Source organism: Rhizophagus irregularis, chromosome 24 (genome assembly GCF_026210795.1).
Source record: "Rhizophagus irregularis chromosome 24, complete sequence".
Lineage (NCBI taxonomy): Eukaryota > Fungi > Glomeromycota > Glomeromycetes > Glomerales > Glomeraceae > Rhizophagus > Rhizophagus irregularis.
Window position 1 is genome coordinate 1,506,502 of NC_089452.1, and position 27,079 is coordinate 1,533,580.

General features: G+C 26.5%; 6 protein-coding genes across 6 annotated transcripts; 2 read left to right on the top strand and 4 right to left on the bottom strand.

Moving 5' to 3' along the window:
* Positions 1–4,076: 4,076 nt before the first annotated feature.
* Positions 4,077–5,495, bottom strand: OCT59_016034 (uncharacterized protein; the record flags this gene model as incomplete). Its single annotated transcript, XM_025324445.1, has 1 exon — positions 4,077–5,495. The coding sequence occupies one exon, from the start codon at positions 5,493–5,495 to the stop codon at positions 4,077–4,079; it is 1,419 nt and encodes a 472-aa protein (XP_025185928.1).
* A 1,840-nt stretch (positions 5,496–7,335) lies between these two features.
* Positions 7,336–11,231, top strand: OCT59_016035 (uncharacterized protein). Its single transcript, XM_025309052.2, has 2 exons — positions 7,336–9,724; positions 9,823–11,231. The coding sequence occupies exons 1-2, from the start codon at positions 7,521–7,523 to the stop codon at positions 10,880–10,882; spliced, it is 3,264 nt and encodes a 1,087-aa protein (XP_025185929.2). The 5' UTR covers positions 7,336–7,520; the 3' UTR covers positions 10,883–11,231.
* A 1,410-nt stretch (positions 11,232–12,641) lies between these two features.
* On the top strand, positions 12,642–12,911 carry OCT59_016036 (uncharacterized protein; the record flags this gene model as incomplete). Its single annotated transcript, XM_066132209.1, has 1 exon — positions 12,642–12,911. One exon carries the CDS (start codon positions 12,642–12,644, stop codon positions 12,909–12,911), a length of 270 nt encoding a protein of 89 aa, XP_066003219.1.
* Positions 12,912–16,735: 3,824 nt separating this feature from the next.
* Positions 16,736–18,199, bottom strand: OCT59_016037 (uncharacterized protein; the record flags this gene model as incomplete). The annotated part of the gene is made up of 1 exon (XM_025324446.1): positions 16,736–18,199. The coding sequence occupies one exon, from the start codon at positions 18,197–18,199 to the stop codon at positions 16,736–16,738; it is 1,464 nt and encodes a 487-aa protein (XP_025185930.1).
* Positions 18,200–18,947: 748 nt separating this feature from the next.
* On the bottom strand, positions 18,948–20,544 carry OCT59_016038 (uncharacterized protein; the record flags this gene model as incomplete). The annotated part of the gene is made up of 1 exon (XM_066132210.1): positions 18,948–20,544. One exon carries the CDS (start codon positions 20,542–20,544, stop codon positions 19,120–19,122), a length of 1,425 nt encoding a protein of 474 aa, XP_066003220.1. The 3' UTR covers positions 18,948–19,119.
* Positions 20,545–21,859: 1,315 nt separating this feature from the next.
* OCT59_016039 (uncharacterized protein) lies at positions 21,860–23,800 on the bottom strand (the record flags this gene model as incomplete). Its single annotated transcript, XM_025324447.2, has 4 exons — positions 21,860–22,249; positions 22,328–22,381; positions 22,442–23,288; positions 23,378–23,800. 4 exons carry the CDS (start codon positions 23,798–23,800, stop codon positions 22,209–22,211), a joined length of 1,365 nt encoding a protein of 454 aa, XP_025185932.1. The 3' UTR covers positions 21,860–22,208.
* Between the last annotated feature and the right edge of the window lie 3,279 nt (positions 23,801–27,079).

Consider the following 27,079-nt stretch of genomic DNA (forward strand, 5'->3'; position numbering starts at 1 on the left):
ACGATGCGAAAACACGTTAAGATCAGGCACAACAAAAATATCACGAAAAATCATGACGCGAAAAATTATGAAAATGTGGACGCGTAAGACGCGCAAAAATCACTTTTGAAAATATTTCTGGAAAGTTCTAGAGAAAAATGTGAAGATATTTTTAGAACAAGGAAAAATAATCTTAAAATAGAAAAACACGGTTAAATAATTTAAGCGCTAAAAATAACTGATAGATGTGGTGAAACATGATGAGTAATACAAAAATCTCATCAGAAATAAACAAAAATCTAATCAGCAAAACGATCTACAGAAATTTAAAACATATATATAGATGTGGATAAGTTGACAAAAGAGTTTAAACCGCTTGAAGAAAAATGGATTTTTCAGAAATATTAGAAGATATTCAACAAATTACTTCAGAAGAAATTAATTTTCCACCGCTGCCCTACATGGAAGAAGAAGATTTCCAAGTTAAATTTTCTGCAACTCTAAGAAGTGTAATGAAGTCAATACGACTAAAGGACACACAATTGGCGATGATTAACTCCTTCTATTTAGGACAACTCCTAGACCAACTACCAACTCCTAGCGAACGATTGAAATACAAGCATAAAATGTCATTACATTATGCAACAATTGTAGAAAAGACTTTTGATATTTTTGAGTTTTTTCCGGAACAAATCTTAAGGACGAAGAAACTAGACGTCCAGGTTATTAGGAAAATTACCAGACCTCAGATAAGGAAACTTAGAAATAATTTATTGATTTTCGCAGGAGCTGCAAATTAAGAGGAGGAACCTGTTACCCCTAGTCACGTGTAGAGTTACAACTTACTGCGCCAGAAGATCATGTGGAAAATTAGGATCTACTGTGCCCAACTGTGCCAAGCCGACCTAGCCGCAGCCTACTTAGCCTATTATTTCTATTATATTTATTATATTAATTATATTTAATATAATCGATATAATTATTTTATTTATTATATTTAATTTATTAGTTATATTTATTATATTAGTTATATTTCTTATATTTATTATATTTATTATATTTATTATATCTTTATATGTAGTAACTTTTATATAAATAACGTTGGTATTTTCCTTCGTTATAGGTTTAGTTCCTATTAGTTATTATTCTTGTAATTATAAAGTTCTATAATAAAGTATAACCTTTTACACAATAAACGAACTCCCTATTTTTAAGTGTGTCTTGTTTGATTGGATTTCAGTCATAGTTAAACGTACTTAATCTCCCTGACTGCAAATCATAGTTAATCTATTCAACGTACCGAATCGGTTAACACCGGTTAACCGTCTTAACCGGTTAATTAACCGGTTAACATTAACCGGTTCCAATCCCTACTCATAGCAGCATTAAAAGCAGCAACAGCTAGTGGACGAGCCATCTCATTGACAGCTCTAAGCTTTTGGTAATAAGAGTCTGGCGGCTCTTGTCCATCATAAAATGGTAACTGTGCAAGACCTGGTGATATAGTATGCATGACATCTTGTATTGTAGCCATGTTTGGAGGATTGTTTTGTAACGCTAATATTTGTTGTTGTAAATTTAAAATATTTTGGGCCTATGCTTGTACCTGGGTTTGTGAAATCCTATATTGTCTTTGCCAGTTTTATGCCTGGCGTATACAACCTGCATGCCTTCTTCTCCAACGTTCTGTATCAGCATTATAGCGTAACATCAGCCTGTGTGCATTCCTTTTATGCTCAGCTATCTGATTCTGTTGGTTTGCTATCTGATTCTGTTGATTTATCAGCTGATTCTGTTGGTTTGCCAGTTGTGCATCTTTGCGTCTATTTAGAAAACGTATACCTAGATTGGCTATTTGTATTCCTGCAATACGTGCTTAATTCTGTTGTGCAATAGTTTCCCAGTGTCTTTGATCGATTAAAATCATTAAATTTTGGTGAAAAATAGAGATGATTGACATTTATGCTATGAATTTACCGATCAAGTCACTTTAACCATAATAATAGAGAACAAAAATCTATAGTCAGGCGCAAATGGCAAATGGCAAATGCAATGCACTACACAATTCAAAATTAATTATACAGAAGGTATATAGATTAATCAAAAAATGAAAATAAACAAAAATACATAAGACTTTTTTTTATTAAAAATATCAGACTTGATTCTTGTTTATCTAGAATAATAAAATAATAAACTTTATAAATTTTGGGTGTAAAATGTAAATAGCTAAAACATTTTGGAATAATAAATGTTCACAGTATACAGTAAAAAATTGTTTATAGTTATAAAAACTCACATTGTCTTAAAGAACCCTAATTATAAATAAAAATCGAACATCAAATCACGTGAACTCAAAGTTTAAAATATGCTCTTGTTATAATAAAAATAGACTATATACGAAATTTTAAGTTTCTTTTTATTAATTGTTTAAAGAAGATAACAATGGCAGATTAGAAAACGAAAATTAGAGAAAACGAAAATCCTGATCAACGCACGAAACGTCGTGCACGTGACCGCAAAAGTAAAAGTAAAAATAGAGCAGCTGAATCTCCAGAAAAACGTCAAGAACGATTAGAAAGAGAAAGAACTGAAATCAAAAGAGGCAACGAAGGCACTAAATAAAGAACGTATTTTGAAAGATGCAAATGAACGTCTTAATCATCAAGGAAATGAACAAAAGTTTGTATTTCAATAAGTATAATTTGTTGTAAAATAAAATAATAAATGCAATTGTAAAAAATAAAATAGCATTCCTCCTGAAATCGAATCATGAACTTTTGCAAAAATTTCGAGACGTAATAAATAAAATTGAGCAAAAACTTTGTAGTTTGTCCCATATACAACAAACGTTTTCCATCGATTAAATTGTCTATGGGAGAGTGTCAGCACTGTTATAGCGATAAAAACATCCCAAAATGATTTTCAAAAGAAAACAACATGGATCCAGGAGACTTACCCGAAGAACTTCTGAGATTGAAGAGATGTTAATTGCGCAAATATTTCCCATAAAGTATATTGTCTCCGTGGAGGCCAATATGCATATAAAGGAAATGTTATTAACTTTCCTCAAGACGTATATGAGTTTACAATACAACTTCCTCGTCATCCATCATCATCAGATGTGCTTGTAGTGCGTCGGCATTCTGCAGATGGATCAACATTCAGAGACTTTAATGAAAATCGCTCAAGCACTTTTCTGGTTAAAAATGAATAATCATTATTATGCCAACATAGTCATCAGTATTCAATATTAAAACGCTACAAAAGATGGGACCATTAATGACTATCTTCCACACGTTCTAAGAAATGAAGATAATGAGGATATAATTGCACGTAGTTTCGTTCCATTTGCTCCTTCATCCCATTGTGAAGACGACTCTATTAATGAAGTACTTGTTAGAATGCAAAAAAAAACTACACCAATTGTATCATTTGTATGGCCAAATATTGATAGTATTCCCATCAATGAATTTCATACTCCTAGATACATTACACGTGCTTTTCCAACATTGTATCCATATGGAAAAGCTGACCTTTGTGCAGGTATAGCGTGCAAAAAATGTAAAGCCTGCCGAGTATTTTCAACACTTGCTTAAATACAAAGATGGAAGGTTTGCATGACATACTCATTGGTGATACTTTGCCTTAAATGTGGTGGAGAGCGCTACAGAAAGGTAAAGTGTATGTTAAGTAAAGTTTAGATGGTGAGCAACTTACTGTTGAAGAGGTGCTCGAAATGATCAAAACAAATAGCCACTTAGCTGGTCAAATTATATGGTTTGGTTAGGGTTTGCGTGGAACTCAGCAATTTTGGATCAAACGACACTTCGAATTGACAGATATGATTAAACAATTAGGTTCGCAGAGGATGGTATTTTTTACATTTAGTGCTGCAGATTTACATTGTCCTTTGCTTCGCTCTGAATAATAATACAAAGGAGACACAATTATTTAATACATTTTATAATCTAATTTAAAGAAAAACGCTTGCAAACTATTGAAATTGAAAGTGTTATTTATTTATGATGAATTTATTTAAAATAATAATAATTAAAAAATAAATAAAAATAAAATAAAAAATAAAGTAAAACTTTTTTTTAAATCCATTCAAAATCTTTAAAAGAATGCTCAAACCAAGTATTATAATCAAATTTTTGAATTATACCTTTTGTCTTATATTTTTCTAATAATAAATAAAAACCTAAATTTGAAGTAATTTTTCTTGAAATCATTTGTAATAACATAGGATGTCTACCATTCCAATTATCAAAAAATAATTCCAAAGAATTTAAATTAATTTCTCTATAATAATAACTAAATTTAAATTTAAATAAACCAATTGGAGATCTAGTTAATACATTAAATAAATTATCCCAATTAAATGAAACTAATAAATCACTAATAATTAAAAACAAACCATTTAAATGTTTACATTTAATTAATAAATTTTCTAATTCATTACTACTAGTATTTCTAAATAATATTTTAAGATATAAAAGATTTGGACAATTTTGATAAATAGCTTGAATTATTCTCTTATTATTAATTTCATTATGACTTGTACGATAAATATTTATTTCAATAAGATGACCACTAGTATTTTCGATTATACTTATTAAAGAAGTAATTGGAACAGAACTAGCCCTCAAAATTTGTAAAAAAGGTAAAGATAAAGATTCTAAACAATTCCATTTAATATTTCTAAATTTAAATTTACCAACCAATTCTAATATTTTTAAATTCATAAAAGATGAAAGGATATTTGTAATAAGTGGTTTAGTCATCTTAAAATATTGTATAGTATTAGAATGTTTCATTAAAGAATTTTCAAGAATTTTACAAAATGAATCATTAGCGTATTGATCCTCAGTTTTAAAATGTACATTACATAATTTTCTTTGAGATTTGATTAAATCAACAATACCATAATTATTATTATATTTTTCAATATAAAGTTCCAAACCTTTAATAGATTTACATATTTCTGTTAAACCAATAAAAACGGGCTCATCTACGTTAGTTTTACAATAAAGGAATTCAAGGGTTGAAAAACATTGTTCAGCGCCAGGGATAAGGTGTAATTGATAATCAAATTGTTGAGGTAAATATAAATGAGTAAAGCTTGTTCTTTCATTAATAAAAGCGTTAATTATATCATTTTTAATTAATATTCCATGTTTTTCCATATAAATATTATTTATTCTTTCAATTTCAATAAAATTTAAATGTTTACAAAAACTAATATAATCAAAAAAAGGTTTCTTATAAGAATTTGTTAAAAAAAAATCTTTGTCTTGTTGTTTTAATTTATTCTTTAAATCATTTGATAAATATGAAAAAATTATATTATATAATAATTTTTCATTTCCATCCTTCCAAGGATTTTTCCATAAAATTGGAATAATTATTTCACACCAAGTTTTATTAACTAAAAAACATGAATAAAGAGTATTTTTATCATTTTGTAATTCTTTATAAAATATTAAATAAAGAATATCCCTGTTTAATCTAAACATTTTGTAAAAAATTAAAAAATTGAAATTATGAAAAAAATAATGTTTGCGCTACGTTTATATTTGTCGTACTAAGTTGCACAAATATAAACTCATTGATTACGTACCACATTTTGTCAAATTCACGTGATATGTTATTTTCCTGCGGTATTATTTTTCTGCGGTCGGTCACTTGATAGTTGACACAATACTTAATGATCTACATAATACTTTTTTATTTGATTGTCGAAAATCAGGGCCGGAATTATGATAATTTCGGCCAGTTCAAAATGGCGCTAACTTTTTTGGCTAGGATTACCTATAAACGGAAAGAACAACGTGATTATTTTTGATTCGTTGTACGCAAACTTCAAACCTTACCCTTTTATGTTACTGTATGTTTCGGAATCCTTGTGTCATTCATACCAAATACGGAATGGAAAGCGTTAAAATGAGGCGTAATTTAATATTTACTATAAAGCTAACCTTTTTAATTATCAAAAGCCTATTTAATTATATCAAGAGCTATTTAATTAATCAAAAGCTTTTTATTTAGTTTATCCCGAAATAAAATTAAATCGCCGATCTATTTATTTAAAATTATAGACAATTAAAGGATTGGATATATGATGAAATTGTTAAAAGAGTTGATAAGAGTTGATAAGAGTTGACCTGAAAAATTCGGGGTCTAGCGACAGGTCGGGTAATAAGATTTACCTGACCCGTTTGATTTGTTTGACTTGATGATTTGATGATTTTGTAATGTAATCATTGTATTATAATACTTTCATTATTAAAAAAAATACAATAAAGAAAATTTCATAATAAAATAAAAATATAAAAATAAATTTATGACACATGTCTTTCATATTTTTTTTTCTGAACGGTTGGACGCCATAAAAAAAATTTTTTTTTAAAAAAAAAATTCCCAGAATTTATAGCGATTCTACGATATTTAGTCAAATACAAGAAATACTATAAATAAATAAATAAATAAATAAATAAATAATAACAAATATAACAATAATTAATATTATAGTAGTTCATTCCAAATAAAAACTCAAATACATTCTGAATGATATCAGAATTTACTTCAATCCGGTTCATATCTTGAATCTTATATTTTGGTTGACAATTCGTACAACTACAACTTCATAGTAATAAATTGTACAAAATTAAATAAATTTTTTAGTAGAAAAAGAAAATCCATGTAACAATTTTGACGCCCAAAACTGTTCTCCTGACAACGAAACGTAGTACCAAGCATTTCACGTGATTTATTAATGTTGATCATTTCCCATTTTCCACGACAAAAGCAAAAACTTCTTCGGGTCAATGGAATGGAATTACCGCGCCATTAGATAAAAAAAGGATCAATGACAATAAAAAAAAAAATATTACTTTACTTGTAATTGTATGCAATTGATGCAATTGGTGTGTTTTTGTTTCGGTCAATTTAACTTAATGCGGCTAAAATGAAAAAATTCCTTGTTCAACTAAATATTATAAGATCCACAATAGTAAAAAACAATTTGATCTACAATAACAAAAAATGTGTTTCACAATATTTACAAAAAAAGAATTTCATTGGTTTATAAAAGGTTTACCCGAAACAATTCTATATTTAAAGGGGTTTGGCAATTGTCACCAAATTGGTAAAAAAAATAATATGCATAAACAAAAGAATTTTAGAATATTCTTTATGAAACATATTTATAAATAATACGTTTATCGGATGATTATGTCCGAATTCTTAACAATAACATAATTTTTAACAATCTAACCATATTAATAATGATTATTATTTTTATTAAAACGTTATAAATATTGAGGTTGTTTATCGTTAAATGCCTTTTTTTTTAAAAAAAAAAAATTCTAAATTTTTTGTGTAACTATATCGCTATATAAACATTCCTTACCCGATCATTAAAATATAACTTCTTTCTTTCAAGTTTTACTTGAATCCCTTATCGCATATTATTTAAATATAGCTTCTTTCTTTCTTGAATTTCTAAAAAAAAAAATCACATAACAAAATAAATATTCAATATGCCACCCAACGAGGAATTTGCACCTTGGGGAGATATTTGCTACGATAGAAACAATTATGGCTCTCGCCGACATTATAACAGCGAGAGATATTTTTTCAGAGCTGAAAGTTTGGAGTTTGGTGTCTATCTTAAATCTGATACCTTTGTCTCCGAAATGAAATTTACTGAAAAGGTCAATTTTGTTATTGACTACAGTACCCGTAAAATTAAAGTTGAATTTTCTATGCCTATTTATGATAAAGACAATAACAAAATTGATTTATCATTCTCATTGAATACCGAATTCAAAGATATGGATGGTGAAATTTATATTGAACAACAAGGTCCTTATCGTTCAATTACCATAGCAAACAAATTTCCCGCGAAATATTCCATGTTTAATAAGACCAACCATACCATGAAACGGATGACAAGAATTCAAACGCCAAAATGCGAAGGTCCTCTTCAACCTCATATGCCAAATGATAGTGAACAACTTGGAAAGTGGGTTGTTTATAAAATAACTTTTGATTTTGCCAAAAACGAAAAAATTTATCGTTTCAAAGAAATGTTTAAAAAAGCAAAAGATTATAATTTAACATCAGGAAAATTAAATCCACCACTTAAATTAGTTGATGGGAAAACTTTAAACAAATATGTGGACCGTTCAATGTTGAATTTTGACGTTCTATATTTGGTAGAATGTAATATTTCATTTAATCATTTACATGATTATAATCTCAGCAAGGAATTCTTTTATTTATTACATAAACTACCTTCAGAATCTGCAATTCATATATTAGAAAAAATTTATGAAAACAAAAAGCGTATATATGATCCAATTTCATATTTACGTTCAGAATTCAAAAGAATCAGAAATATTGATTTTAGACCAAAACATGTACCAGATCATTGCTCTATGATGCGCAAGGTAATAGTAACTCCAACTACTATGTATATGCTACCTCCAAATATGGAGACGTCCAATCGTGTCATTCGTTATTTTAAATGCGTGAAAGATAATTTTTTACGTGTTCATTTTGTTGATGAAAGTTCTAATAAAGTTGGTGCTTCAAGCGGTGATGAAAACGAAAATCATAGTCTAGCTTTGTATAATAGAATCTATTATACCTTACGTGAAGGTATTAAAATTGGAGATATACATTATGAATTTTTGGCTTTTTCTTCAAGTCAATTAAGGGATCATTCATGTTGGTTTTTTGCTTCTACCAATAGTTTAACTGCAAATGATATTAGAAAATGGATGGGTGATTTCTCTGATAAAACAGTTGCTAAATATGCTGCTCGTATGGGGCAATGTTTTTCAAGCACTCGCGCTATTCAGCGCCTTCTTGTTAATGATATCGAGGAAATACCTGATATAGAAAGGAATGGTTATGTATTTTCTGATGGTATTGGAAAAATTTCTCCTCTATTAGCGAAAAAAATCGTATCAAAATTAGAATTGAAGAATAATATCCCTAGTGCATTTCAATTTAGAATGGCTGGATATAAGGGAATGTTATGTCAGGATAATACTTTACAAGGAAATCAAGTTAAAGTACGTAAAAGCCAACGGAAATTTGAATCAACACATAATGAGTTAGAAATAATTAGGTGTTCTGCCTATATTCCTTCCTTTCTTAATAGGCAAGCAATAACATTATTGTCAGTATTAGGAATACCTGACGAAGTATTTATTCGTTTGAAGGATCAACAAGTTGATGACTTGAATAAAATATATGAAAATGAAAATAAAGCAATAAATACCTTACAACAAAATTCTGATGAATATGGAGTATCACATTCTCTTGCAGATTATATCAAAGCGGGATTTTTACAAGAAAATGATCCTTATTTAGTAAATTTGATTTCATTATTCCGTATAACAATGTTGAGAGATATTAAAAAGAAGGCAAAAATCCGTGTTAATAAAGGAGCATTCTTGTTAGGAGTTTTGGATGAAACTAATACATTAAAAGAAGATGAAGTATATTGTTGTGTAAGGAATGATCCTAATAATCCATCTAGAAAAAAATTAATTACAGGTACATGCATTGTGTACCGTAACCCTTGTTTTCACCCTGGAGATGTAAGAATCGTAAAAGCTGTAGAATGCGATGCATTAAAAGATCTTGTGGACGTATTAGTTTTTCCACAAGTTGGAGAACGCGATATCCCAAATCAATGTAGTGGTGGAGATTTAGATGGTGACGATTTCACGTATGTATTTGAATTATAAATAACTTTTAATTATTTTGGTGCAAATGTTAAAAAAAAAAAAACTAATTTTTTTATTTATTTTTATTTTTTATAATTAGTATAATCTATGATGAGGATTTAATCCCTAAAAAAATAGAAGAACCCATGAATTATAAGGGTCAAAAACCAGAAGTCGTCGAAAAAGTAACAATGGATGACATTAAAAAATTTTTTGTAAATTATGTATTTTCGGATCAACTTGGTAGGATTGCCAATGCCCATTTAGCCAGGGCAGATTTCTATCCAGAAGGTGCTAAGCATGAGTCTTGCATTAAACTTGCACATTTACACTCGGATGCTGTGGATTTTCCAAAGACAGGAATACCCGCAGTTTTTCCAACAAAACTTCGCGTTAGTAAATTTCCAGATTTTATGGAAAAGCCTGACAAACCTGTTTATCAATCCAAGAAAGTTCTTGGTACTTTATACCGCTCAATCAAAGAAGAGGATTATAAACCATATGTAGAATCAACTTTTGACACAAGGTTGTGTGTTAAAGGATATGAAAAATATTTAGAGGAAGCACGAATTCACAAAAGTTCATATGATAGAAGTATCAAAGCATTAATGAACCAATTTGGAATCATGACAGAATTTGAAGTAGTTAGTGGATACATTATTAACACGCATCCAATTGACAAGAAAAAAACAAGAGATGTAGTAAAGTGTGTAATGGACGCGATAACCCCAATTAAAAAGTATTATCGAAAACTATTCGACAAAGAATTTTACTGCTATGATGATGAAAATTTTACATTTGAGGCTTCTATTCAAATGCAATCGAAAGCCTATGCGTGGTATTATGTAACATATCATCCTTCTGAACAGTCAGAAGAAAATATGATATCATTTCCTTGGATTGTGGGAGATATTTTATGTAAAATTGCTTTAAAAAACCATCCTATTATCAGAAGAAATGAACCTGTCAGAAATTTACAGCAATCACGACAACTACCGGAACAATCTAGACAACCACCACAACAATCTACTGTAAATCACAATAATTTTACTACAAATCGCTCAGATATTAATGTCAATAATTGTAGTAAAGATTTATTTAATAGTATCAATATAGAAGATGATATATTAAATTTGAGAAAATCAATTTTGACGAGATAACCTTTTTTCCAATTTGGAATGTTGGCACAAATTTAAAACCTTATATAATTATTTATTATGATTATATTTGGTATATACTTCATAAACCTATATTATTATAGGTTATAGTTTCTGTTATATTATTATATAGTTTAGTATATATTCTATATAAACGTTTACATCATAGTTTTGTTATTATATAGTTTAGTATATATACTATATAAACGTTACGTCATAGTTTTATTATTATATAGTTTAGTATACTATATAAACGTTTACATTATTAGTTATATTATTATTATGTAGGCTCGTATAAGGTCAATTACATATATATTATTATACAATAAATATATATTTTTATGATTATTTTAAATATTCGTATTGTGTAAAGTCCTCAGTGAAATAATAAACGTTACAATACTAAAATATCGAAGTCCAAAAATTTAATTTTACTAAAGTCTTACCTTTTTTTTTACTTAAATAGAAAAAATTTCGTTTTGCACATAAAGCATTGCATGGACAGTACATGTTATACGGGGCTCTTCATATAATCCTTTAAATATAAAAAGTAACTTACAAGATACCGTATATAGGCAATTTTTGAAATTTTTTATTTAGTACGTAATTCGCTATCGAAATGCTATGCTTTAAGTATCAGAACAAAAGGTTATTACGATATCTATTAACATTACACTAAAATAACTATTTTTAATAGATTTCTAGTTTTAAATGAAAATTTTTTATTATGGAATATAATATGCTATCTCTTGTTCGTAGAGATGGGCAAAATGCGCATGTTTGAGTCATATCATGCGCATGATGCACGTGATTTCATGATGCGCATGTGCATAAATAGTTATTATAATCATTGTAAAAACGCGCACAAATTATTTGATTATATTTCATCATGTGCATGATAAATCGCATTTTGCCAATCTCTACTTGTTCGTTATAAAATTTCAATTATCGGTCATATATAGGCTATATGTTTAATTCCGAAGAATTCCTTAAACAATGCAAAAAGGAAGTTAATAAATTAGTAAAGACTTTTTTTGTTTCCTTCTTTTCGTCAAATCCATTAATAATTTTAATTTTCATATTAATTAGTATGGTGGTATCTTTAGTGTATGCGAGTAATGTCCGCGCAGTACAAACGTGACGTGTAGATCATCCCCCTTTTGGATAGTTCCAGCAGCATTACGTAATTCCGGCCCTGAAAAGATGAGAGTAAGATCAGCGAATACAATGAAGTCAGCTTCTGTTTATAGCAACTTTACTCACTTGACGCAATCATTACTAGTGTAATACAGGCATCACGAGTCTATCAAATAAGTATGTAAGACGCCTTAAACTTGCAGATACTTTCAAACCTCTCTTCATTTTTTTCCACAATAGTTGTTCTTTTACCATGGAACTTGACACTAGTTATTATAATGATCTGGATACTCACAAAAATAAAAATGCATCTCTCTTAAATTCTATAACTTTCAATAAAAAGGAATTAACGGAAACAAATATGATAAACGAAATTAAAAGACGAACTTTATTTATGATGAATTACTTGAAGCTAATGGAGAACTAAATACTCGTTCAAAACTTGTACTTCAAATCACAGAACAACAAAATAAAATTGCAAACAATACTTTTACTCTCACCGAAAATATATTAAGTAAAACGAAAAGAAATATTAAATTTTAGAGACAAGATCTCCGCCTTCAATATCAAAATTAGAATAAAATTGGGGTTTGTTGATTATTACAGAATAGTAGATGCTTTTGACATGAAGATTTATAATAACAAAGATGACTTTGGAAAGGAGTATGATGAATGTTTGTCGAAGTTAAAGAAGATTTTAAGTGAAGTGAAAATATCCCTTGAAGAATTTGAATTGCTATTTAGACTGAAAAAAGAAAGCAATCTCGAATTTCATCAAGATAAAATTAAAACCCTGGATGAAGTTAAAAAAGATCTTGAAACAGATTTTCCAGATGATCTAAAAGAATTCAAAAATCCGTTAAAAAAGCTTATCAATGCATTGGAGAGTTGGTAATGAAATTGCTTATTAGTCGTCTATGGTGCAAGTTTTCTGTTAGAATTTTACGGAGAAATGCTTGAATTATTAGTACTACCTTAATTGAGTCAAAAGATATTATTTATGGTTTATAGTCGTTAAATAGTGAAAGATTAATACTGAAAAAGTAAAATAATATTATATTGCATTCTGCGTTTTTTATATCAATAATAAAATTCTTTGTAGTTTAAATAATGAAAAATGGTGAAAATATTTTGAAGCTTAAAAAAAAAAAAAAAATTTAAAAAAGTCCTTTTACGTTCAATTTGATATTCCTTTTTCTTCATACAGTAAACCGCTGCTGTTTCAGCTGATAATGTTCAAAGATGATTAAATTTAGTCACATGATCATTTCTTTGAGATTATTCTAGATTTTTACTGTCCTCATTTATAATTCCAGCATCGTAAGCGCATTTGCGCATAATCTTCATGGCTTGACTATCGAATTCGACTGGAATCTTTATAAATTATAGTAAGTTTTAATAAAAAAAGTTCTATTAAAAAAAAAAATCACAATAACAAATATGAAACATAATATTATATAACCGTCATAATTAATACTTTCCTAAAAAAGTCAATCATAGTTTTTATAGTTTATTTTATGACTTTACCCATTTCTCGAGTTATGGCAGTCTTAGAATGATTTGTATAATGATTTTTGATTGAATACTAGCGCTAGCTAGACTAGTACACAAAAAGTTAGAGTATTGAGTTTAAAAAGAAGAAATACACAAATTCAAGGCCATTTAATGCGAGTCCATTCACATTACTCGTTTTTCGGCCTTAGTTTCTCGGGCTTCGTTAGTTATTATGTCAATACACTCGTTGTGATTACCACCAGAAAAAATAATATTGTGTACAAGTGAATTTCAAATATACATTTCCCATATCGGGCTCTTTTTTTAAATGTATTATCCATGCATTAACGATCACTACTAAATGAAATATAAAGTACTTTGAACATCACGGAATATAATCTCTGATATAGGACGCTTCGTTATTATACTATTATTATTTTTTTTTTACAATGAAGCACAGAATATTCCTCGATATATTAATCAAATTTGCGACTACACCTCATTTCAAACATTTTTCATATAAGCAGGACATACGCACATTTATTTAATGTCTACTTCAAATAATAGTTTCATTACGGATCTTCATTAAAATTTCATGTTCATCACATATTTCCACGTGATTAAAGGTCTTGAATTTAACATGTGATTAACTATTCTAGAAATTTTCCGCACTCACAATTTTCAAAATTAAAGGTAATCATGAGTGACACTTAGTGCGACAGGGGATTACATAATATTACTTAAAATTTTTCTCCTGAAAAATATAAATCATGCCTATTTATTTGTCACATTATTATCTAATATAAAAAACGGTATACGCAAATAAGGATTCGGAATAAATAAATAATATAATTAGTTAATTACTATATTATCCAATTGAATTAACCGGTTAACCGATATTGTCGCTTTTGGGATGTCCCAACTGGTTAACCTTATTTACAATAATGACATTTAAAATAAAAGAGGTCGAATAAACATGAAAAGAATTTTTTGTAAATACAAATTTTTAGTAACGCCAAAATACAAAGCGTCATTTCCATGAATAAATATTATACTACTTAATTTGGTAAGTTTAAATAGATAAAAAAAAAGTAAACGCATACATTTCGCACTTTAGAGATATATGTAAATTCAATATTTAATTATACTTCCTTTTGGTCTTTCGTATCAATAAATGTACCAAACGGTAAACGAATCATTCTAGGATCCATTCTATTTATATTTTAAAGCGTGTTCGTAAACAAAAATTGGAGTTTTTACTATTTTATCTTGTTTTATTTTTTTAGGAAGATAGAATTTTGGGACGAGATTATTAAATTTACGCAATTTTTGTTTTCTTTTTTTTTTTTGATAGAATTGTGTGAAACTGGTTAAGAATATCTTGTTCTTTATTTATTACAAGTGTTTAGAACGATTCTTATATTAATTAGTAATGAGAAGATCCTTGGAAATGTTTGAAGAACTCTTTGAATACAGAATGTCAAAAATTAGAAATTATTACTCAAGAGATAAATCAAATATTTGGAGCGTTTATTCTTTGAAAAAGTTTTATTAGACTTTTTTTCACCAAACGATATTTAATTTATCGTGTGGAGCCGAGATCGGTATTGGTTTGAGAGAAAATTTATGTCGACCATAGTTTTTAATTAACATCGTCGTGAATCGTGATCAACGGATGAGCATTATTCAGAGCGTTTATTCTTGGAAAAGTTTTTATTGGAACTTTTTTTTTACTAGAAGACATTTGATTTAGAAAATTTATGTCGACCTTGGTCATTATTCAGGGCTTTTATTTTTGGGAAAGTCTTATTAGACTTTATTTTACTAAAAGTCATTTAGTTTATCGTGCAGAGCCGAGATCTGAGAGAAAATATATGTCGACCTTAGTTTTAACTAGCATCCTCGTGGCTCGTGAAAAAAAAAAATCAACGGATGAGGGTTATTCGGAGCGTTCATTTTTGGAAAAGTTTTATTAGACTTTTTTTTTACTAAAGGACGTTTAATTTATCATGCAAAGCCGAGATCGGTGTATCGTGATCAACGGGATTATCCAGGACGTTTATTCTGGGAAAGTTTTATTAGGCCCTTTTCTACTAAAAGACATTTAACAGTGCCGAGATCGGTATTGATTTGAGAGAAAATTTATGTCGACCTTGGTTTTTAACTAGCATCGTCGTGAATCGTGATCAATGGATGAGCATTATTCAGAGCGTTCATTCTTGGAAAGTTTTATTAGGCTTTTTTTTTACGAAAAGAAATTATTTAATTTATCATACGGAACCGAAATCGGTATTGATTTGAGAGAAAATATATGTCGACCTTGGTTTTTAACTAGCATCGTCGTGGCTAGTGAAAAAAAAAATCAACGGATGAGGGTTATTCGGAGCGTTTATTCTTGAAAAAGTTTTGTTAGGCCTATTAGGTTTTTTTTTTACTAAAAGACATTTAATTTATCATGCAGAACCGAGATCGGTATTGATTCGAGAGAAAATTTATGTCGATCTTAACCTCGTCGTGACTCGTGAAAAAAAATCAACGGATGAGTATGACCTGTTTTATTCTAATTTTTAAAATCTACGGGACTTTTTTTTTTACTAAAAGACATTATTTAATTTATCATATTTATCATGCGGAACCGAAATCGGTATTGATTTGAGAGAAAATATATGTCGACCTTGGTTTTTAACTAGCATCGTCGTGGCTCGTGAAAAAAAAAATCAACGGATGAGGATTATTCGGAGCGTTTATTCTTGAAAAAGTTTTGTTAGGCCTATTAGGTTTTTTTTTTTACTAAAAGACATTTAATTTATCATGCAGAATCGAGATCGGTATTGATTCGAGAGAAAATTTATGTCGATCTTAACCTCGTCGTGGCTCGTGAAAAAAAAAAATCAACGAATGAGCATTATTCAGGGCGTTTATTCTTGGGAAAGTTTATTAGACCTTTTTTTTAACTAAAAGATTTAATTTATCATACAGAGTCGAGATCGGTATTGATTCGAAAGAAAATTTATGTCGACCTTTAACATCGTCGTGGAGTATGACCTGTTTTATTCTAATTTTTAAAATTTGCGGTGCACGCTGAAATATTCGTGGTATTTTTTTTTGTATTTTATTTTGTAAATTCGGTTTATTTTAAAAATGTATACATACATATATATGATAGGATAAAATCTATTTAATCATCTAAAATTTTTACAAAAACTAGTTACAGATTTTTTTTTTTTAAAAAAGAAAAATATTTGGATCTGTGAAATCATAAGTTTCTATAGGTAAATTATAATTTAAAAGAGTAACTTCATTCTTATCCAAAGAATCATTACTATATTGTTTAACTATCCCTTCAACTTTATAATTTTCTATTAAATCAGTAAGTTCATTATTAATTCTACTAAATTTTAATAACATAGGATTTCTACCTTTCCAATTATCAAAGAAAAATTTTAAAGATTTTAATTTAGGAGCTTCATAAAAATCAAATTCAAATTTATATAATCTAATTGGTGAAGATTTAGTTAATAATTCAAATAATTTATCCCAATTAAAAGTGAATAAATCATTAATTATAAAAGATAATTCATTTAAATTTTGACAATTAATTAATAAATTTTCTAATTCAAAAATATTACAACTTCTAAAAACTAATTTAAGATATTCAAGTTTCGGACAATTTTGATGAATAACTTGAATAATTTTTTTGTTATTAATTTCATCATGACTAATATAATCAATTTTTATTTCAATAAGATTTCCACTAGTATTTTCAATTATATTTGATAAAGCTTTAACTGGTACTCTACTAGCTCTTAAAATTTGTAAATAAGGTAAAGATAAATTTTCTAACCATAACGTATTTTTAAAATTACCATAAGCATCATCTAATTCTAAAATTTTTAAATTTATAAGGGATGAAAGAATTTTTGTAGTAGGTTGTTTAGCTAATTTAAAATATTGTAAAGTATTTGAATGTTTAATTAAAGAATTTTCAAGAATTTTACAAAATGATTCATCACTTTTTGTATAATTAGTTAAAAAATGAACGTTCAATAATTTTTTTTGTGAATCAATTAATTTAATAATATTATAATTATTATTTTCAAGATCAATAATAAGTTCCAATTCTTTAATTGATTTACAAATATTAATTAAACCAATTAAAATATGATCATTTATACTAGTATTAAAACTAAGAAATTTAATTTTTGAAATAGAAATTTTTGATTTAGGATTATTAAAAATTTTATAATCAAAATTTTGTGAAATAAAAAAATGAGTAAATTTTGTATTTTCATTATTAATAAAAAGGTTATAAATTTCATTTTTAATAATTAATATATTAGATTTTGAATAATTATAAATAATAGTATTAATTATTCTATCAATAGCATTTAAATTTAAAATTTTACAAAAATTTATATAATTAAATAAAGGTTTTTTATAATAATAAAAAATATCAATTCCTTGAATTTTTAAATCATTTTTTGAATTTTCTGATAAATGTGATATAATTATATTAAATAATATTTTATCTTTTTCCCATTTTAAATATTTCCAAGGATCTTTCCATAATATTGGTATGATTATTTCACACCAAATTTTATTTACTGTAAGTATTGGATAAAGATCTTTTTTATCATTGTGAATTTCTTCGAATATTAATAAAAGAATATCTCTGTTTAATTTCAACATTTTTTCTTTTTTTGAATTTTTTTTTTTTTTAAAAAAAAAAAAAAAAGGAATAAGATAAAAATGAAATGAAGAGGGGAGAAAAAAAAATTAAGGAAGAAAAAGAAGACGAGATTTTTTTTTTTTTTTTTTTTAAGATTTAAAGTATTCAAAAATTTTTTTGTCCCAAAAAGATTGGTATGTCGATCATTTTGTAATTTTTGTGACATGTTATACAGGATCCTTATCCTTTGTTCTATGGTAGCACATCATCATTTTTATTTATGACACAAATGACACAAATGACACAAATAGACTGCGAGTGCCGATCTAGTACAAATTGTAATTCGTGAATTAATTTTTTTGGTTAGTTGAATATTTAAACAAAACCAATAAAATTAATTCTTATTATTTAAATAACAAACAAAGTTCGGCGTTTTCAGAATCGTTAGACATTAAAAATATATACATATTTTTATCATGCATACTCCTATTTATCCCATACACACGTGTGCAAATAGATTACCTCATGTTAATTTTCTTTCATGCATCAAAGATTGAATTACTGCAAATTAATTTAACGTAATGAATGAACCGTATGAATGAACCGTATGAATGAACTTTATGAATGAACTATAATATAGGAAATTCTAATAATAACATTTTTCAATTTACCCATTAAATTCATAATTACAATCCACTTTATTAGGAAAAAAAATAAAAAAAAGATTGAACAAAAATCGAACATTCTATTCATTCTATCGAGAAATTTCTAAAAAAGAAAAAAAAAAAAGATTTTTTTATTGGAAAGAAAAATAAACAAATTGATTACGTTATTGCAATTAACCAATAAGAAATTAAAATCAACGTATCCTTAAATTACCAAAAAAAAAGACTCTAATAATAATAATACGAAAAAAAAATTAATATTAAATATTCTATTTTTAATTCCATTTAAAGACTTCTAATGGATGTCTATGCCAATAATTAAAATCTTTAATTATTCCTTCTATCTTATATGCTTCTATTAAATCAATATATTTTTCTTTAACCTCATCAGTTTGAAAAAAACCTAAAGACATAGGATTTCTACCTTTCCAATTATCAAAAAATAATTTTAAAGTATTTAATTTAATTGGTATTTTATGAGAAATATTAAATTTGAATTTAAATAAACTTTGTGATGATGATCTAGTTAATGTTAAGAATAATTTATCCCAATCAAATTCCCCGTATATAGAAACCAAGACACATAATCCAATTAAGTATCGACAATTAATTAATAATTTTTCTAATTCCGAAATATTAATATTTTTAATCAATAATTTAAGATATAAAAGATTTGGACATTTTTTATAAATAGTCTGAAGAATTCTTCTATTATAAAATTCATCATGAAATATATAATCTATACTAATTTCATTAAGGTATCCATTTGTTTTTTCTATTAAACTTATTAAAACTTTTAATGGTATACGACTAGCTTTTAAAATTTGTAAATATGGTAAACAAACGTTTTCTAGACAATTCCATAACGTTCCACGGGCGTAACCATTCAATTCTAACCTTTTTAGGTTAACAAATGATGAAAAAATTCTTGTAACGGGTGGTTCAGTAATCTTAAAGCATTGTACATTACTTGCATGTTTGTTCAACGAATTTTCAATAAGAGTATAGAACGATTCATTCTTATTTGAATTATTAAAATAATTAAAATAATTGGGTTCAAAACGAACATTAACTAATTTTTTAGAGGATTCGATCAATTTAGAAATATCGTGATTATTATTATACTTTTCAATATAAAGTTCCAATTCTCCGATTGATTTGCATATTTCTATTAATCCCATTAAAGTATTATCGCTTATACAAGTATTACAACTAAGGAATTCAATTTTTGAAAAGCAACGTTTTGCTCCAGGAATAAGATTTAGTTGATGATCAAATTGTCGAGGTATATAAAGATGTGTAAATCTTGTATTTTCATTAATAAAAAGTTTTATCACTTCATTCTTAATTATTTTCATATCAGATTCTTCTTCTGCTGTGTTAATTATCCATTGGACTGCATTTAAATTTAAGTGTCTACAAAAACCAATATAATAAAATGATGGTCTTTCATATGCATTTTTTAAATTTTCATTAAAATAATTTTTTGATTCTTCTGATAAATGTGGAATAATTACGTTAAATAATATTTTCCCTTTCTCTTTCTTTCGTTTTAAAAATTTCCAAGGATCTTTCCATAAAATTGGTACAATTATTTCACTCCAAGTTTTATTAACTGAAAGACATGAATAAAGAACATTATTATTATCTCGTAATTCCTCGAATATCATGTAAAGAATATCTCTATTTAACTTGGACATTTTTTTTTTTGAGAGCAAAAAAAAAATTTTTTTTTTTTTTTTTTTTTAAGTTGCGTTGAATTTATTGGTAATTTGTCGTTTTACGTACCACGACAATTATGCACATGTTGTTCCATACAAAGTGCATTGTCGATTGTGTAACCGAGTACTTTTTCTTACTACAATAGAAGATATCGGAAGCTAAAAAATATTCACAATTTCGAAATATTTGATATTATACTTTTTTTAATTAAAAATTATTATATGTATAAATAATTATTTTAAGGAAAAATCGTAACTATTGATCATAGTCGTTTATAGTTTACTGTACGTCACACTAAATGTGGCTTATCTAACCTTTTTTTTTTTTTTCGGTGATATTTTTAGACTTATTAATGGACTCGTGACTTTATTTACTTTACTTATTTATTTATTTAAAAATAGTAAAAAAAATGCCTTTTAATTATCGTCTTTTACCTTTTAAGTTATAGTAATATTGATCATAAGTCATATTGTTCCTTGATACACAGTAGGTTGGATTTCATATTTCGTCTTTTAACCCAATTAAATCAGAATCCATAAAATCATTTTTTGATAATTGTTAACGTAAACATCTTATGTTGTTAGAATTTTTTTTCAAACTGTTTGTAAAAAAAAACGATAGATGGAAAATTATAAAGCAATAGGAATAATGAAATATTTCAATGATAGTAAAGGACTTTGAATGGACTTGACATAGATTTACCTTTTCGAATGATATCAACAAATAGGATTGATTCTTGTTTAACAAAAAAAAGAAAGATGAGTGGAACTCAATTATCATATCAAGTCTTTAACGTTAACCAAAGATATAAACTATTTTATACTTTTTTTTTCATTTTAAAATAAGCTGAAAAATAATTTACTTTTTAATTTTAATCGAAAAAAGTAATTTTTTGTAGTTACATTGAACATTTAAAATTATGATTATTTTCAATAAAGTTATTGCAAATAATTGCTCGTAAATGAACCTACGAAGTGTGATATAAATTCTCTCGTCCATTAATTATTAAATATATTTTTTTTATATCTACCATAAATTTATTAGTATTAGCATCAAATAAAATGACGTAAGAATTATCAAAGATTAAAGGTTTCTTGTTAAGTTTTTATTGAATTAAAAATTTCTTTTTTATAAAAAAAAAAGTCGCTTTATGTCTTTATTAATAATAATGAGTGATTTTGTCAAGACTTGCTTTTTTTAATTGTATAATTAACTTAAATTTGTTAGTTTATAAGTAGGTATTTCATTTAAAAGTTTTGTTTAAATTGCAGAATAAAAAAAAATTATTTTTTTAAAATGTCTGATTTTACATTTATATAATAACTCCCATAATAAAAGCTCGGAAACGTGACATAAAGCCAATAATATTTCCTAAACCAACTAACCAACCCTAATATGAAGGTTTCTCGCACTAAAAAAATAAGAGTCCCACATATAAATAGTAAAAATGGAAACGGAGTAATACATATTTTACTCCAATCACATGTCAGAGCTGATATTAAAGATAAATTTTTGACACGTCAAAATTTTTAGGAACGGAATTTTACAAATAATAATTATATGTAATCTTAAATAGGAAATTTTTTAAGCTATTTAATCATAGTCTTACATTATAAAGTAATTAAGCTACCAATTAATATATTCAATTCACTAAATCATCAACTTTACTTTCATCGTCAATTTCTAAATATTAGAAATATAAATATTATTAGTATACTTAAAATGTTATAAAGTAAGTGGTAAATTATATTTATATAGTACCTCTTAATGGTATTGAATTAGATACTTCCAAGTCGATTAATTGAGAGTCACAAACTATTAAAACAAAAGTTAATTATTATTTAAGTAAAAATAAAAATTTAAAAATAAAAATACCTTCATTATTAACATATGAAGTAATAATGGATGAATTAACAGGTTTTGGTAATAAATTACTAAATGTAAACGCTCTACTGGTATATATAGCATCCGAATTCTTTTCATACGAAGTTGAGATATTTGGTATTTCTTTATCAGCTTCTTCAAATGCTGCTTTAATTTCGCTTCCTTTATAACCGAATTTTTCTACTTCATCTTTTTCATCCTCAATAGAATGATACCAAAACCTAAATATATTTTTTAATTCTTCGGCTGTTGGTCTTTCATTTGGATCGGCACTCATGCATTTATAAGCTAGTTTCTTATAAATTTCAGGAGTTCCTTTTCCAAATTCTGGTCTGAGTCCATTACATATGGCTAATGCTAAGCTTAAATCATGTTTCTTATTGTAAAAAGGTGGTTTTCCAGACGATAATTCAGCCATAATTACACCTACACTATAAATGTCGGATGATGATGTATATGGTTCTCCGTTTAAGACTTCTGGTGCAATATATGGCATTACTCCATATACTTTATCATCTGATTTTTGTTCATTTGCTGGTCCAGATAATCCAAAGTCTGAAATATATTCGCCAGTATTAGTTTTTAAAACATTTCCACTATGAAAATCCTTATGTAAATATCCAGAGTTGTGTAAACTGTTTAAGTCATATGATATAACCCATAACAAACGAATTTTATTTTTCCACATAAAATCGTTAAAATTATTTAAGAGAATACTTCTCAAATTTCCTTTATCAGCAAATTTTATAATCATCATAAATTCTTTAGTTTCTGGGTCTTTAGTTAATCCATAGAACCTCAAACCGCCATTTTTAGATATATTCCAATGTATCTTAAGCTATGTATACAATATAAGAGTATTAATAATGATTCTTAATATTAAATAATAAAATAAATAAATTAAAATAACATAGTATAAAAACGTACTTCATTTAAATAATTATCTGACATATTCTGCGATCCATTTAGCCTTTTCAAGGCAACATTCATAGATTCAACTTTGCTTTTTTTCCAACTTCCATCACTTTGTTCACTATAAGTTGAAATACCATCAATCCAAGTTGCAGAATATACTTTGGCAAATCCACCTTCACCAATTTCTTTTATATCTGTAAGCCTCTCATATGTTACCCATTCAAGAAACTTATGATCATCTTTTATTTTATAATATATTGTATCTTTTATAAACTTATCAATATCAGGATTTTCACTTGTCCATCCTTCAATTTTTCTATATGGGTCACATTCTTTACACCATAATTCTTCAGTAAAGGGTTTATTACAATAAGAACAATTTTTGTAATTGGAATCTCTACCTGAGATATTTAATTTACTAAATTCGGTTTCCATTAGGTTATTTTCGTAATATATAGTAATAAAATTATCTTTTTTTTTGGAACGAAAAAAAAAATTTTTTTTATATGTATATATTTATAATGAGTTACTAAAAAAGGATAATTAAAATCAAAAGCGGAATTACTCCGATCATTGCACAATCCATGTGATCATTTAATTTGTTTTTTTCGGGCCGTATTTTTTCCGGTTCATTGATCTGATTATTAAAAATTCTAATAAAGTAATTTATTTGTTATTAATGTATAACAAGAGGTCACCAGCTGGAAATTTTGTGTTAAGTCCACGGAAACACAAGCTGAGATTTTAGAACATACTAGCTTAGAAGTTTAATTAGTGTAATATCAAAATTGAAACTTCCCATATAGAAGAGATTATAGACGAAAGTGCTGAGGCTCAACAAAAAATATTAAATTCTAGTCCACGGAATAGTTCATATTTAAATATTTTCTCATTAAAGACTTTACCTTACTTACTAAACGAGTCTCGAATAAAGTTTCCAATATTCGCTACAATTAATAGTACTTTTCCAATCAAAATAGTGACGATTTGATATCATTCTAGTAAAAATCATGATGGAATTAAAAGAATTGCTATTTTGTAATCAAGAATTTTTTTACAAAACTTAGTTCAAATTTATGTATATAAGTTCATTCAGACAATATCATAATTTTTTTTTGCTTACCATTTGAATGGATTTGTGATGTTTACGTAAGCCTAATGAGGAATGTAAATCAGTATCAGCAATTGAATAGCAGTCGCAGTATGAGGGTAGGCGAACATGATCAAACAACTTCTGTGAATCCTAATCCTAATTAAAAAATATTTATGGTGAGGTGACGGATTATGAAAAGTTAATCATGATGAGCGAACCAGAAATTTTATTATTTTCAGTCCCTTTTTTCTACTTTACATACCTTTTCTAATTTTTGAGGTGAAAAAATTTGTAATTATGTCTACGCTTCTATCAAAAAAATTTCTTCACATATTTCAATATTTTGAATAAATCGAAGAAATTGGATTGCTTTTAGAAAATGTATGAAGAAATATCTGAACTTAACTTGATAATAGATAAATATAATGGAATAACAGTCTACTCATAATTCTATGTTTCTGAAGAGTAATGTTGTAACTTGTAAGCATAATAATTAATTATAAAGGCAGTATAGTCGATTTGTCAGTGATAAGTATTATTCAATATGTTACTAATATATTAAGAACTTAATCGTAAAATTAACAGTATTTAATAGGGATGAATTTTACTTACTTGAATTATTTCTTAATAATCAGTATATATTTTAATAAAATATTAATGTTCGTTAGATTTTTAAAATACTGAATATACAGTATAATATTATTTTTTGCAAAACACAATATAATAAATATACTTAAGTAAATTCAATTTTACGAATACTATAACGTTTAACGAAAATTCACGTTAAAATTCTTGTGAACGACAAAGGATAGTAACAATTCGAGTCTTTCTTAAATTGGTTTAAAATTTTATATTATAATTATTATTAAAATCTTCTCCATTTTATGAGTTTGTAATAACATAGAATGCCTACCTTAAGAAATAATTCTAATGATTTAAGTCGTCGGTAATGATTTAGTTAATATTTTTAAATATTTATCAATATTTATCCCAATCTAATTTATCACTATCAAGATAATCGTTTTTAATAACTAAAAATTGTCATTCGGTTAATAAAATTTCAAATTCTAACCAAATAATGGTAGTTTAAAATATCTAAGATATAAACGATTGATTAGGCACGTCAGCTGCCCTATAAAAAATTAAAAAATTTTTTTTTACAAGGCAGTCAGCTGACGCAAATCGGCCTCTGACGTACACACATATATATTTAAACTTTTTAGATACCGATACATATGAATGAAAAATAATATTTAAATTTTATAGGATTTCCATTGTATCTTTTATTATGGTATTTTACACCATTCTAGTATCAGGAGTAACTAATTCTTTTTTTTTAATGTTACTACAACCTTTATCATTTGTATTCTTTTGTTTAATACTAAAAGAATATAAAGTAAATTAGTAATACTATACATCATGATAAATGTTATAAATATATATGTGCATGTAAATTCAATACATATGCCCTGATTCATGAAATTGGCCAGAAATAATCATAAATTTTTTAAAAATGTAATTTAATATAATATTTATTTTGAATAAACTCCTTTTTTAATGTAATAAAATCAGTATATGGTGATATAGAAATTGGTAAAAAATAATAATTTGACTTTTTTAAATCAATAAATTAATAATTCTGAAATTATAACCAATTTAACCAAAAATAATAATAATAATTTTATATTAAGTTTTTGAAGTTTTTTGTTGTTATGTTATGAGAAATTCGTTATTTGTCATGTGATATAATTGGGATCAATTTTATTGGTTAAACGTAAAAAATAAAAATCTGGCCGGGATATGAGGACCAATTTTTTTATAACTTTATGTTTCATAATATTTCTTCTATACAGTATATATTAATGATAAAAGGTGGTTACAAAAACTTGATAAAATGACTCATTATTTATAACATAATGTCATAAAATTACAAATTATTTCGCTAAATATTAAAATATTTATTTTTATTAAATGTTCGGAATTTGAATCCTAATTTTGATCATTTATTAATAATATGGTTATATTGTACGAACTTTTTATTGATTTTATTTACGAAATAACAATCCTCTTCTAAGTTTGAATAAAATAAACCTTTTTCTTATTTATAAATAATTAATTAATTACCGTTCACATTCTCCATTTCCATTTCTAATCCTTTTTTTTCTTTTTAAGAAAATTAATTGAGTAAATGAATATTATTTATTTTACTCTATAAAAAATTTTCTGGGTAAAATTACGATAAATGATCATTTTCTTAATTTTCGTTCCCAAAAAAAAACTCCGGTATGTTGATCAATTTTCTAAAAATTTTTTTATAGGGTCATGGGGGAGCGTGAGGCCGTGAGTGCGTGACACTCGTTAAGTGATTAAATTTTAAACTAAAATTAGAAATTTCCCATAATGATAAGTATAAACTCAGTCTAATCACTCACAATTTTCAAAAATTAGTATGAAATAATAATGTATCAATAAACTAAACCATTCTTGGAATTACTTTTATTTTCCAATTTCCGCTTAATAAAAATAATCTTGTAATCTATGACTACATAACATATAAACATATAATGCTCCCTTTTAATATTCCTTTATTTAGGAAAATTTTTACAAAAAGAAATTTTGTT

Excerpts from the sequence above, each read along its gene's own strand:
- OCT59_016035 (XM_025309052.2), top strand. The coding sequence starts at position 7,521 with ATGCCACCCAACGAGGAATTTGCACCTTGGGGAGATATTTGCTACGAT. Across the intron at positions 9,725-9,822 it reads TTAGATGGTGACGATTTCAC|TATAATCTATGATGAGGATT; the intron begins GTATGTATTTGA and ends TTTTATAATTAG.